The sequence below is a fragment of the Miniopterus schreibersii genome, assembly GCF_964146895.1.
Source record: "Miniopterus schreibersii genome assembly, chromosome: 4".
In the NCBI taxonomy this organism is placed as follows: domain Eukaryota; kingdom Metazoa; phylum Chordata; class Mammalia; order Chiroptera; family Miniopteridae; genus Miniopterus; species Miniopterus schreibersii.
This window is the reverse complement of record NC_138105.1, coordinates 13,506,289-13,521,543: the sequence shown is the minus strand read 5'-3', so window position 1 is coordinate 13,521,543 and position 15,255 is coordinate 13,506,289. Positions and strand designations below refer to the sequence as shown.

At 47.6% G+C, this 15,255-nt stretch overlaps 1 protein-coding gene across 5 annotated transcripts in view; it reads right to left on the bottom strand.

Annotated features, from left to right (window-relative positions):
- The window catches only part of PPP2R2B (protein phosphatase 2 regulatory subunit Bbeta), a 388,391-nt gene that overhangs the window by 38,226 nt on the left and 334,910 nt on the right, over window positions 1-15,255 (bottom strand). For all 5 annotated transcript variants that reach the window (XM_081135392.1, XM_081135390.1, XM_081135388.1 and 2 more), the window contains one exon: window positions 10,998-11,175. In XM_081135392.1, coding sequence (XP_080991518.1) covers window positions 10,998-11,175 — 178 coding nt within the window. The remainder of the gene's footprint in view (window positions 1-10,997; window positions 11,176-15,255) is intronic.

Below are 15,255 nucleotides of genomic sequence, written 5' to 3'. Positions count from 1 at the left end.
CCCACCTTTCCTACACTTGACAGCTTTGAGCCACCTCTGTGGTTTCTGCCCCACCTGCATAGCCTCAGGCTGTACTTTTATATCACAGTTCCTTCTCCTGATCAAGTTCAATTGACTCACTTGTCTTTACTTAGCCTTGTCCAAGCAGTAATCCAATATTCATAAAATCATGGGGCTAAGGAGCTAGTTACATTTTAAATAATACGCATGAAAATAAATGCGTAACAGTTAAACTCAAACCATTGCTGTGTGTGCCAGGAGTTTATGAATCTGGTTTTGGGAAACACTATTGAATGGGCAAGAGGTGACTTGATACACAGCCTCTCCTGTTAGCTGAGATGGATACAGACTCTCCTATTAGCTGGGATGGATATAGACTCTCCTGTTAGACTGGGATGGATACAGACTCTCCTGTTAGCTGGGATGGATACAGACTCTCCTGTTAGGCTGGGATGGATACAGACTCTCCTGCTAGGCTGGGATGGATACAGACTCTCCTGCTAGGCTGGGATGGATACAGACTCTCCTATTAGCTGGGATGGATACAGACTCTCCTGCTAGGCTGGGATGGATACAGACTCTCCTGCTAGGCTGGAATGGATACAGACTCTCCTGTTAGGCTGGGATGGATACAGACTCTCCTGCTAGCTGGGATGGATACAGACTCTCCTGTTAAGCTGGGATGGATACAGACTCTCCTGCTAGCTGGGATGGATACAGACTCTCCTGCTAGGCTGGGGTGGATACAGACTCTCCTGTTAAGCTGGGATGGATACAGACTCTCCTGCTAGCTGGGGTGGATACAGACTCTCCTGTTAGCTGGGATGGATACAGACTCTCCCGCTAGGCTGGGATGGATACAGACTCTCCTGCTAGGCTGGGATGGATACAGACTCTCCTATTAGCTGGGATGGATACAGACTCTCCTGCTAGGCTGGGATGGATACAGACTCTCCTGTTAAGCTGGGATGGATACAGACTCTCCTGTTAGGTGGGATGGATACAGACTCTCCTGTTAGGTGGGATGGATACAGACTCTCCTGTTAGCTGGGATGGATACAGACTCTCCTGTTAGCTGGGATGGATACAGACTCTCCTGTTAGGCTGGGATGGATACAGACTCTCCTGCTAGCTGGGATGGATACAGACTCTCCTGTTAAGCTGGGATGGATACAGACTCTCCTGCTAGCTGGGATGGATACAGACTCTCCCGCTAGGCTGGGATGGATACAGACTCTCCTGTTAGGTGGGATGGATACAGACTCTCCTGTTAGGCTGGGATGGATACAGACTCTCCTGTTAGCTGGGATGGATACAGACTCTCCTGTTAGGCTGGGATGGATACAGACTCTCCTGCTAGGCTGGGATGGATACAGACTCTCCTATTAGCTGGGATGGATACAGACTCTCCTGCTAGGCTGGGATGGATACAGACTCTCCTGTTAAGCTGGGATGGATACAGACTCTCCTGTTAGCTGGGATGGATACAGACTCTCCTGTTAGGCTGGGATGGATACAGACTCTCCTGTTAGCTGGGATGGATACAGACTCTCCTGTTAGCTGGGATGGATACAGACTCTCCTGTTAGGCTGGGATGGATACAGACTCTCCTGCTAGCTGGGATGGATACAGACTCTCCTGTTAAGCTGGGATGGATACAGACTCTCCTGCTAGCTGGGATGGATACAGACTCTCCTGCTAGGCTGGGATGGGTGAAAGTCCTCTACGCTTTTCCTGGTTAGTAGCACAGTCCCCTCCTTAGAGTTCAGATACGGTACAAGTGAAAACACTGGTATTTTAGTTCCACCAACGCCAGCCAAGCGTTCCCCTATCCAACATCGCCCCCGTCCTGCTGCAACCACTCCGGCATGCAAGTGGCTGCAATGCGGGCTTGCAGCTGGCCGTGCCCCTCCCCTGCAGTGACCTCTCACACATCCTGTTGGGTTCTTTCTCAAATTAACTTGAGACCGAAGGTCCCATTTTACTGCAATCACTCCCACCAAACCCAGGTGCAAGTAGGACTGGGGTCTCCAGAGTATGTGGCCCCCCCTGGATTCACAAAATACCACCTTTCAGATCAACTGCTGCCAGAGTTATATTATTGCAGTCAGCCCTCCACCCTGGGGAGCGAGAGCCCGCGCCCCCCAGAACGAGGCCCGAGCCGCAGCTCTGACCCGTGCCCTGGGCTGGCCACCGCATGGGTGCCGTGAGCAGAAGTCACTGTTCAGCTGTTGTCAGATTTCATCTCCCTCCAGAAAGAGCCTCCAGACCCTACTGTGCCAGTGAGCAGGTTTCTCTTTTCCCAAAATAGGGAAAGAAAATCTGGCGTCAGCTTTCTCTGTCTCTACCAGCGCAGCTCTAAACCCGAGGTTCACTGGAAGCGCTCTTTGCTGTGTGGGAGGGGGAGGTGCCACAGCCACGGTTATTTTTTAATCACCTAAAAATAAAGCCCCAAAGTCAGAATGTGTGAAAACAAAGTACTGACACAAATCTGGGAAACCAGCAACACCCACCACCCTCAGGAGCAGCATCCTGGGAGGTGAGCCCTGAGTGAACGGCCTCTGGATCCATCCTGCCCATCCCATCCTGGACCTCAATAGCTGTCCATCACCCCTCACCCTCAAAACATCCCCCTGTGGGAGTCAGGGGAGAAACTGTGACGTCTCCTCTTTTTAATAACCACGATGATAAAGACGAGGGGGAAGAAAATAACAACCTGCAGTTAATGGTTATCAAGTGCCATGGACTGTCTTGTTTGACCTTCATCTCAGCCTTACAAGGTCAGTCCTATTAAAGGGTCCAATCTCCAGTACAGGAAACAAACTCCAGGCTTTCTGACCAGCAGGGGGCAGAGCTGGGATTTGAACCCGAGCTTGTCCAACTCCAGAGCCCGGGTTCTGGAGCACAGGCCACCCTCCTCCCTGAGTAGTGGCCTCCCCGGAGCCAGCCCCTCTGTGGGTGCAGGCCTGGCTCTCCTGGGGACCCCCCGCCTCATCGGGGAGGGAGTTCTCTTCTGCTTTGGGCCTGCACTCTGTTAACTCACTGTCCACTTTGGGGCCACATTTTTCAGAACTACCATTGGGACACAGTATCTCACCTAGGATTTTTGTGTCCTATGATGTGCTATTTTTTTCTGAGCTAGAAGTTGAGACGGAAACATGATAAGGGATTTCCTGAACTGTTATCTGAAGGAGAATTTGCTCATTTCTAGAAACATCTGTAAGGAGTCCAGTTACCAAAAATTCAGTGGCTCAGGGGGGTGATGGTACAGTGCCTTTCACACCTGTACCTCTAGACGCCCAGGCCCCTTCCCTTACACACACCTCGGTCTGGGTGGTTTTGCCCTTCAGGTGGGGAAGGAGGGAGGAAGGACACAAGCACCACACACTCTCCGTATTATCTTGAAAATGGAATGATGCATTTTGACAGTCAATTTTCTCTGCCCCATCCTTTAGAGCTCTCTATCCAAATTATTTCCCTGTTGTCCCAAAGAACTAAATGGCAAAAGCAAAACAGAGCATCGGATTCACGGATAATATACAAGGCAGACAGCCAACAGATTGCTATTAAATTAACCCTGGGGCTTGACAGATCTGTTCTTCCTGACCCGGCTGCTTACGGCATTCCTTATTAATGCTGAGCCCGGCAAATTACCTCTGCTATCAAAAGGGGTTAATCTGCCCCTCTGCTGGGACTCTGGAGGCAGCTCTGAGGACAGGAGGGGGCACAGCCAGCCTGGCAGCTGAGCTCCATGCTTGGAAGGCAGAAGGTGGGAAGGTGAGGGCACCGCTGCGCCAGGCAGTGGCCTAAAGCATCATTTAAAATAATAATTGAAGACCCTGGGAGGTCGCCCCTTAAGAGATGGGCTTAAAACAAATAAGAAGCCAGAGCCATAAATTACACCAGCAGTGGGATGAGGGAATGAAGAGGGTGATGGCAAGAAGCTAAGGGGTAGCAAGGGGCCGTGCAAAAGTAATTTTCTTAATCCCAAATTTGGAAAAAGTTTTCTATTAAAAAGTCTGCATCGGCAATGCAATATTATAAAAGATTAACAACATGCATAGGCATATAATGCACACACATACAGAAATAGGAAAGTAATAAATAAATTTTGATTTAGCTCATTAAATTGTTTATGTAATGAAGTTCTATGAAAACCATAGTATGAAAAATTCTGTCTAAGTATGATCATAATGTCATTTAAAACTTATACTCTGAAAATGATGAGTTCAAAGGTATGATACCAAAAGTCAGGGACAGTTTTACCTGGGTGGGTCTATGAGTTTTTTCTTTTCAATTTTCAGTTATTATTTTCACATTTTCTTTTAATAAGGTTGTAGTATTTTAGGATGGAAAAAGATATTTCCTATGCTTATCTACCTATATGTATATAATTTTAGGTGAGGAATATTAGATACAAAATTTATACAGTCTGTCCATAGTCACATGAAAAAGTGTTTTTGAGAGAGAAAGAGAGAGAGAGAGAAAGAGGGAGGGAGGGAGGGAGGGAGAGAGGACAGGAAGGCAATGTAGCCATATCTTATAGGGGAATTAGATTCTAAGGTAAGCATGTAAGTTACCCTTTACTAACTCTAGCTTGGGTTCATTTGTTCATTCATTCATTCATTCCTCCACATACTCCACAAATGTTCCCAAAGGATTTGCCAGTACTCTTTTGGATGCAGAGATCACAGCCTGATACATGTAGCCTGTATTCTAGTAGGGGACACGGTCACTAAACAAGGTAAATAAATACTATATACAGTATTAGAGAGTAATAACAGCTAAACAAAAATAAAGAAGGGAAGAGTGTATATATATGTATGTGGGTGGGCAGGGTGTGTGTGCATGTGCGTGTGTCTCCTAGATTAACAGGAGAAGTCTTCCTGGATAAATCAGAGTTAAATTTTTTCCTTTTATTTCATTATTTATTTTTATGAGCCCTTACAGTTGAGTGAGTTAGTTTTATGTTAAAATTGCGGTATAAATTCCATATATATATATATATATATATATATATATATCTCCACCAAAATTAGGTGATAAGATTACAGGTCATTTTATAATCTCTACAGTGCATACATATTAAAGATAAAGAAAATAAACAATAAAAAGGAGTTTCCTTGGCTTAGAATCATCCATGAGAGAGTTGGACACCAGGAGCCTCATCTCTATGGGTAAGTTAATATTGTGATAAATACTGTGATTGTAACAAAATGGGAGTCTGGAGATTTGGATATAATTTTGATTCCAAATCTATTTTGCTCAGAGAACTTAGGAAAGTCATTTTATTTCTCTGGGTTTCTCCTTCTTTCTATGGTTTTGCTTCTCTGGTTGAACCCTGATTGGTACACCCACCTTCAAGATGACAGGGCACATAATAATAGGGATGGAGTTTTTATATCTTGGCATTCCCAGCGTATGCAGTAGATGCTCAATAAATGTTTATGGATTTTACTTTAATTCCTTATGACTTAGCAGCCTTCCGTAGGCATATATAAAAATGTGGAAAACCCACAGTAGGTCAATAGGCCAAGATGCCAGGCCTGTATAGTGTGACTCATTTAACCTGTGGTTTTCTGAGAAGAGAATGGAATCCGAAAACCAGGTGAGAACAGGGGGCTGGGGCAATGTTCCAGATGTAATAAGTGCCATTGCCTTCCCTCTGTGCCAGGCACTCTGCTAAGTACTTTACACGATCACCTCATCTAGGCCTCGCAGCAACCTTACAAGATAGATGGTGGTATTGTCTCCATTAGCTGACGAGGAATTTGAGGGTCAGAGAGATGTTAAGCAACTTGTCAAGGTCACACAGACCTTAGGAGATGAGGCTAGATACAAACCCAGCGAGTCTGACTCCAGAATCTGCATTCCCAACTGCTAAGCTACAGAGCTCCGAGGGAGCCCAAGAAGCCCAGGAGAAGTCCGCATAGTTGCCTTCTTGCCCTCTCTTGTCGGCAAGCTGAGGCCCAAAGGGCTGGCCCTGTCGGGGGAGAAATCCCCAGCCTCATAAAGCCCTGTCTGGCCTCAGATACAGAACATCAGCAGCCACATAAGCAAGGCACCAGGCCTGGGAGAACCACCAAGGCATCACTGAATACGGGAAGGAGGGGCTGCCCTGGCACACAGGCCACTGTGCTGGATGTGTCATTGGAAGAAATGTCGTTTTTTACACTAAACACCAGTCATTTGTGGATTAAAGCACAGCAGCGACAAGGGAGAGAAATTTGTACTAGGTCCTACCTACAGCTTTCCTCCAAGCCTGCTGGCAGATTCCCACTGGATTAAAAGGCTGCTGTCCATGTTTGTACAAAGTGACAGAGCTGAAAGCCACCAGTGGAGGTTTTATGGTCCCTTGATCAGGGAATCAACTCAAAAAGGGCCTCAGCTCAGTTGACAAATAAAGCTGATGCCAAGGGCCGCTAGCACCAAGGTCAAAGATGCAGTACTTCAGTTGGCTTTTCCCAGAGAAATCCCCTTTCTCATGCCCAGAGACTGGACTTCTGCTGACCTTTCCAGCTGTGCTTACACCACGGCCTACCTCACTGTGTGGCCTCTAGTCACAGTGGCCTTCTTAGAGTTCCTCCAACACACCATGCTCCCCCCTGCCACAGGACCTTTGTACATGCTGAACCAATCTCTCCACATCTCTTTGCCAGGTTAACTCACATGCTTCCTCTTTCAGGTCTCAACTCCGTAATCAGTTCCTCAGCAAAGCTCCTCTGATTCCCTAGTCTATATCAGGTCTCTAAAAATGCACCCATGGAACCATAAGCCCTTTCCTCATAGGACTTATTTCAGTTTGTAATTACATAGTCCTTAGTGTGATTATTGGGTGCAAGTCATTCTGAAAGCAGACAGCTTGTTTCTTTTCACTTGCCTATCCCCACGGCTTAGTGCAGCGCCTGGCGCGCAAAGCAGGTGCTCAGAATACAGTTGTTGTGGGCTGTCTTTACTTTTACTTGACATGTGTATATTCAATAGGTCCCATATTGAACTAGGGAAGAGCCCAGGGCAACTCACTTAGTCCTCAGAAGACAGTTCAAAGGGTCCTAGGTATAGTATAGTTTTCATAAAGAAGCAACATCTTTTTTTACAGCAACTTTCCTGTATTGAAAAGCTAGGGCTGCCTCTTGCTCTAGAAAATCACTTATTTAGAAATGAGTTACTATTGTCCTGATGTAGATAACCCAGTAGGGCCAAAGTCTGACCACTTTAAACCAGGGCTGGTTACGCCATACAGGGACGGACTGAAAGGAGAGAATTCAAGGCCAGGTACCATGAGGCGAAGGTTGCCTCACTTGGATATGGTGCTAAATGCAAGGCCCTGGACCTCAGAGATCATGCAAGTACCTGGTCACCAAAGGAGAAGTCTAGAACTGAGAAGTGGACTCAGAGAATGAATTCAGCAGAATTCACCATTCTAACACTTGACCTTTCTAGTTTCCTTGCCCTTTCTATAATAATTAGGACTGTGCTGGTCCCTGTTTATTGACCATTTACTGAGCAAGGTATTGCCCTCAGTCTATCTGTATGTGTGTGTGTGTATACACACAATATCCATCAATTCCTATTAAAAAACACTTAGAAATTATCCCAGTCCTAGTTGACAGAACTCCTCTCTTGTACATGTCATGCAATAGAGGGCTGGATAGGTTAAGACACACGCTAAAGTTTACACAGCCAGCAAGTAGTAGAGCTGGGTGAGAACTTTAGGCTGGTTGGACTCGAAGCCTGTGTTCTCAACCATAATTCCAACGTCACACCAAACACTGGTCGCTGGAAGTTATTACTTTCTCAAAAACCACATCGCAAGACCGCTCGTCTTACTAGTCACTTAATAATTTTCTTTGCATCAACATACTTTGCATCAACAATTGAGATGAACTTTTCAGTACCTGGGAAGTCATAGGATGGGTAGCTGTGTTTTATAGTATTCATTACCATAAATACATAATTATGAAAACAAAAAAAGTCCACCTGGTGCTCAGGAGACCGTGCCTACCACCTCCATGGTACCCATGCCACGCTTTGGGAAGCCCACAGCACTCTACCCTGAACACGAGGCATCGGAGAAATGGTGGTTTAATAGGACGTGCCTGGTGGGTGGTGGGTTCCCCGAGGCTGTTTTGAACGGTGGCCGCTTCCTACCCCAGAGGTGGCTGCACTTCAGTGATGGGAAGCAAAAGGAACCCTGTTTGTACGGTCTGCTCAGTGCTTAGGGAGGTCTGGTTGAAAATAACTATATAGATATCAGTGATCATCACTCCCATGATGACAATGATTATTTTACATACGGCTGCTTTAAGGGTGAACGACACAGTCTCATTTGTATGCTAGCATCTGGCAGGCTGTCTGACATCTGCAGAATATAACCTAAATTGTGCTATTAATATTTCCCCTCTGCATTCTCCCCAAGGCATCTGTCTCCCAAAATGCCTAAAGAAATGTCCCTTCCCCTTGAAGGCCTAGAGGCAAAATTCAGAAAACATGTCACCTAGGCTGGGGACAGCGGCAGCTCCGAGTGACAGCAGCTGAGCCTGAGCAGATTTCTGGCTCTTGGAATAGATGTAGAGAGAGAAAGGGAACCACCGCCCACGCTCCTTCTATTAGCAGCTGCACTTCCAGGCAAAATCTGTAGGCAGGTTTTGCCAGGCTCAGACCGTATGTGGAGTCGGCTCTGTGAGCAACAAAAGCTGCCGGGAATCGTCCTGATGGTCAGTTCTCAGTGTCTCCAAAATCGCCTCTATCTGCTTAAAACCACGAGCCCCGAAAAGCCTTGCAGGGCGACTGGACACTTTTGTGTGGTGCAGACTAGCTAGTCGTGTACCAAAACCAGGTCTTTTTTACCTATGCACATATAGCTAAACTACATTTCCCAGCCGACCTTGCAGTTCGAGGTAGCCACGTGGCTGGCTTCTAGCCAATGGAACGCATGCTATTTTAGAGCTTGGCTCCTAGGAGTCTCCCAGGTGTGGTCCCCCACAATCTTCCCCCCCGTGCTGTCCTGATGCAGATAAACATGATGACAAGGTGGAAGGAACCTGGATCTCTGCACTGGAGGAGCCAGTCTGCTGATGGGGATGAGGGGACTTTACAAGAGAAATAACCTTTTTATGTGTTTGAGCCCTTATGGGGTCTATTTTATATGAGAACATTCAAAGCTTTACTCTAACGAATATCCTCTTAAAGTAAGTAATATCCTCTTAAAGTAATATTCTTCCATGTTAGAGTTCATGATCAACTATCTACTAAATATTTCCACTTGGAAGGCCTATTAGTACTTCACACTTGACATGTTCAACCCAAATGGTACTTCCTATATGTTAGAAGGTTCTAGGTACTGGGATACAGGAATGGATCGTACAAAGTCACTTTTCTCATAGAATTTACATTTGAATATGAGGAGACCCCAAATATACAAATAAAGTTTCAAATAGTGATAAGTGTTATGACGATAACAGGGATGAAGGGTTACTGGGGACTTCTTGGGAGTTAATGGAAGTGCCTCTGAGGAGGTGACATGAGCTTGAAGTCTAAATGATGACATGTAGTTAACCGTGTGAACTCTGGGGAAAGACTATTCCAGAAAGAGGGGACAGCAAATGCAAGGCATGTAGTAACATCAACATTTATCCAGGAACAGAAGAGAGGTTAGTTGGCTGAAGCCGAGTGAATTAGTGGAGTGGTATGACAGGATGTCATAGAGGGAGGCAGGGTCCAAGACTGTGTAGTCTTTAGTCCAAGGCAAAGAACTTGGATATTATTCTATGTTCAGTGGGAAGCTAGTGTTTTAAGCAGCAGAGGAATGATATCTGAATTACATGTTGAAAGGTCCCCTCTTTTATGGGAAGAAGTATTGTGTAAAACAGCAAGAAAGAACGAAGACCAGGCAGATTACTGCAGTCACACAGGTGAGAAACCAGTGGCCTTTTCTAGCGTGGATTGCTGGGAATGGAGATGGAGAGAAGTGAGTTGATTTGAGATATATTTTAGAGGAAGGAAGGGTAGGGCTCAAGGGTAGATTGGGTTGGGGGTGGGAAGGCTGGTGAGTGAGAAAAAGAATATTGGCTTCTACATCAGCTGTTCAGCTGCCTGGGTGGTGAAACCATTAACTGAGATTGGGATTTCAAGTGAAGCATCAGGTTTGTGGTGGGATGGGCCACATGATATGTACTCAATAAATGTCTGATTTATATTATTAAACAGAGGGTCAATAGAGCACAGTAAAATTACTAGCTCAGACACTTGCTCAGAAATTTCCTTGACTTCTCTAAATTTTAGCTAAACTGGAGCTAATAATACTGACACTGTGGGGTTGTTATATCAAACATACCCTTGGTGGGTAGAGACTGAAAAGAAGAGTGATGGGGGGACTTGAGGACTGCAAATAGAGTTTGGCGTCTTGGTCTAGATGCTGGTCACACAAGTGTGCTCTGTATGTGAAAATCCATCAAGCTCTAATATTATATGTGCACATCTCCAAATGAGATTCTATGCAAAAAGTTCCCAGTGCAGTGCTCAGAACTCAATAAATGGCAGCCATGATTATTTTCACTATTAAGATGCAATAAAAACCAGATACAATAAAAGCCGTGTAATGTGTACTTGTGGTCCACACTGTCCATACAGGCCATTGGAAAATCCTTCAACAAGAGGAAGGAGCCCTTAACTAAACTCTAGGGCCTTATCTTATAGTTGATAAAGTCACATCTAGTTTTAATTCCGGACACATCAATGCATCTGCATGAAGGAATTAATTCAGAGTTCTGGCCCAGAGCTCATCCTGGTCCACAACTTGTAATTCAGTATTTCCCCAACGTTGTTAGGATGAAAGAGTGTCACAGATGCCAATGCAATTTAAAAGATAGCAGTCCTCCACAAACGCTAGGTGTTTAGCTATGACTGCTCCTTTTTTTCCCCTCTCCCCCAAGCCTGCTCTTACCTGCATATTCCCGATTCAAGCCAACTGGTTATTGGCCCCAAGGAAAGGATACTAAAACTTTGATTGGTTATTTCAAAGTTCCATAGGTTAATCCTCAGGTCATCAGCCGACATGTAGGTCTCATAGTCGCTGTTGACTGATATGGAGTTGATGTGATATGTGTGTGCGTTGGCAAATACTCTTCGCGGGGTGGCCTCCACCATCAGGTCCATGGGTCTGAGGACAGGCACCTGGGAGGCAAGAGAAACACATCCTTTTAGGACCAACGCTCTGCCCTAGGAAAAGAGGGAGCATGTTTACGTCCTTTGCTTTCACACATAGAACCATAACCACATCAAAGGAGCTCTAAGAGAAGGAGACATAAATCATCTTGTTCCTACTCCCTTCTGTTCCTTTAGTTTCACTCTTTTCTCAAAAAATGTCACCAGCACTTAGCCTTGATGGGCAATTCCATCCTTTATAGATTCTGAACTTTTCTCCAGGATCCTCTAGGTGGCCTCATCTTAGAGGAACTCAGAATCTACTGGAGGTGGGGTTGGGGTGGTGTCCCTGGCGTCCAGAGCTGTTGTTCTAGACTTTTTTTTTTAAAACATGAAAACTATTTTGCCCAGCCAGGCGTGGCTAGCAGCTGAGCGTCAACCTAGGATCCAGGCGATCAGGGTTCGATTCCCGGTCAGGGCACATGCCCGGGTTGCGGGCTCGATCCCCAGTCAGGGGGTGCAGGAGGCAGCCGATCAATGACTCTCTCATCATTGATGTTTCTCTCTCTCTCTCTCTCTTCTCCTTTCCTCTCTCTGAAATCAATAAAGATATATATATATTTAAAAACTATTTTAAAAAGGAAATTAAGGGAAAATTTTAGAAATGTCTAGTTCAACTTAGATTTAAACTGACCCTTCATGTCTCTGGAGGTCTGGATCCCATCCAAGAGTGGTCCTCAATCCCTAGGATATTCTGAGAAAACACAATCGCCCAAGATTCTAATAGTCCAAATCCAGCCATTAAGAGAGGGCACCCATGGACACCTGCTTCATCTGGGAAAATACTGTTTATACTTGGTGTAGCAGGCAGCACCCACTTTCCCATCTATACTGCCCTCGTTTGGGAAATAAATTATGTGGTCATTACAGATATAGATGTACCCAGTGTATGTATATATGGTACTTAGTGAGTAGCTGTCGAATGAGTGAGCAGGAGCATGTGAGCAAATGCCTTCTTCCCCAGGCAGAGAACCAGGCAGTGAAAGTTTCCCACTCATGAGGCTCTTCCTGGCAAATGTCAACGAAGACCCGACACTCTCCCGACCCCCTCTCTGAATTCAAGGCCACTTTGGACTACACCTGGGCGAACTGGCTCCTGAAAGAGTGAGAACAGTGCCCAACAGGGGACAGGCTAAAAATAAAGCAGACAGACGGCAACACAGGAACACAGGTGTGGTCCTTTCACAGAAACGAGACAATAAAAGGGCCCAAAGCTGTTTTCCTCTCAGGAAAGCCATCTCCTGCACGGGAGCCCCGAAAAACTTCACACCAGCTGGTTGATGAAGACTTCTCCTTCCAGGCCTGTTTCATCCCAGGGGTGAGGGGCGGAGGGTGAAAACAACACTTAAAATTTGCAAAGTGTGGTGCCCTCGACAATACAACCATTCACAAAACAAAAATCTCCAGCTCGGTCTTGAAGGAGTTAAGCTCGCTTTTGAGGGAGTTTTTAAATTAAATGAATAATTCAGGAGGATCACAGGGTCCTATACAGATGTGGCGCCAGGTATCCTGGAAATCAGAGGTGGCTTGAGAGGTGGACAGAGGGAGAGCCAGGCGTCCTCTGAACACCAGGAAAGGGAGGGGATGAAAAGACTACACCCCAGGTCTGGGTAATGGTTCTATAGCATAATCCCAGGGGAGCAAGGCCTGGGCTCTCATCACGGATTCACCACCCGCCTATGGCTGTGTGACTACGCGCAATGAGCCTGCCCCTTCTGGGCTCTGGCTACACTATCTGAAAACAGTGACAATACTCACTGTACCCTAATTATCATGAATTATAATCCCGTTCATGACATAGTTCGTGATATAGCTCATTCATATCATGAATTATAACTGCCCTCCGGTATACTCTCCCACGCACCCTTTCAGCAACATTTACCGAGCTCCATACAAGGTCCGGGCAGGTTCGACTGGTGAGCAAAACCAGACACAGTCCCTGCCTTCAGACAGCTGGTCTAGGTGGAGGCGGTAGATATAAAATCACTCATAATGAAATGCAGCAAGTGCCCAGAAGGAGAGGCTATAGTGCAAAGGGGCATTTAACCTGGTCAGGCCGGTCTGCAGAGGTTTTGCTCAGGAAGTATGGATTAGATGACTGTGAAGGACGAGGAGGGGCTCACTAGGCCAGGAGGGGGAATAACGCTCCAGGCAGAGACAAGAGCATGTGCAAGGGTCCTGTGGTGGGGTTAAGTAAGGTAAGAATAAAGGATCTGTGATGGGAATCACGGTGGAGGTTAAGTGGCAGGGTAGGTAAGGGGCAAGCCCCGAGAAACATTTTTGCCATCAGCCTAAGAGAAATAAAAAAAAATTCCCAGTGATAAGACTAGGTTCAGAGTTTTCACCAGCGCATTCCTGGTGTACAGTGGAGTATAAGTAGAGGACAGAGGAGGTAGAATTTGGAAGAGGGGGTGATACATATCAAACACCAACAGGGGTATGTCTTGAGTTAAGGCTCTGTAATGGATTAAAGACAGTGACTTTGCCCTTAGGAACTCTCCCCGCAAATATTTATTGGGCTTTTACTATGTTTCAATCATCCTTCATACATCATCTCAGGTCATTCTTTCAACCACCCTGTGAAACAGGTACGAGTACAAAGTACAACTGCAAAGAGAAAACTCGGGCTCAGAGAGGCTAAGTCACTGGCCCAGGGTTGCCCAGCTCTTTGATCCCAGAGTCCACCCAACGGCAAAGCTAGGGCCCTGCCCACTGTATCCCGCCACACCCAACTACCATACACGGCAGGAAGTGACGAATGCCCTGCAAGTGGCACAGCTATGAAACCGACAGCATTATTGATAATACAAGCAGCGGCAGCTTGCATCGATCTGTGGCGAGCCGCCTCTGGACGCCTCCTTTGGGCGCTGCAGGTGTTCGTGGCGTTTGAACAGGGCGTCCGTCCTGTGTGCTTTGGGGAACTCACGCCATGCACGGAAGGTCTGCCCTAAAGGGGCTCCCCCCACCCCGCGCTTTTCAGTGCTGCCTGCGTCCCAGAGGGAGCGGAGCTCAGTGCGGGCTCCCCTGGGCCACAGAAGAAATGGAATCTGCGAGGGCTTTCGGGGCCCCCCTGAACTCTGGACCTTGTTCATTACCGTGTGTCGTCTGCAGCGGCTGCCGGTGCCTGTGGTGACGGGGGAGGCACCGTGACAGCGAGGATCGGGCGGCGTTACAGAGGGGAAACCGCCGGCCCAGGGCTTCCGCTAACGTGACGGGCCTGCCTGCTAATTCGGGCTGACACGTCCCATGACGCGCCACTTACGGGAAGGCTCTCGGAGGCAGCCGGGGGGCTCTGATGCTCCGCCCGGGCAGGGCAGGGGGCTGGGAGCCACGCGTGGCCTTCCAGCACCGCCCCGTGCCCGGGCCAAGGCGTGCCCACTGCCCAGTGACGCCCCCGTAAGAAGGAAGAGGGAGGCTCGGCGGGGCAGGCTGGACGGGGTGGCTGCTCGGGAGCCCTGGTGGCACTGCGGTTCCCACGTGCTCTGGCCACGCTCTCCTGCCAGGGCGGGCAGGGAGGGGGGTGGGAGGCTGCTTCCCGACGTGGGCTCAGAGGTGTCGCTAGGACATTCACGGAGGGCTCTGTGCCACGGCCCGCCTCGGAGGCACCCCTGCGTGCAGTCCTCCCGGTAGCCCACCCAGGGAGTCCTCCTCTGTTCCCCACTCTGGCAGGGAGGGCAGGAGGTGACTGCCCTGTCCGATGTCGCACAGAGAGTGAGCTGAGGAGCTGGACTTGGGCAGTGGGTCCTGAGTGGACAGCCTTCACCGCTGCTGCAGATGAAACCATCCGGGTGAGATGTGCAATGGCCATTTTGCAAGTGAAAAATGGTCAGATCTCAGTGATTCCACGTGGTTCAGCTTAAGGACTCTGTGATAGGGATGTGACAGTGAATCACGGAACACAGCACCTTGGAAGGGCCCTCAGAGCCCCTTAGAGGGCGGGCAGGGCTGTGTGTGTGTGTGTGTGTGTGTGTGTGTGCGCGTGTGTGTGTGTGCGCGTGTGTGTGCGCGTGTGTGCGTGTGTGTGTGTGCGTGTGTGTGCTGGTGGAGGGG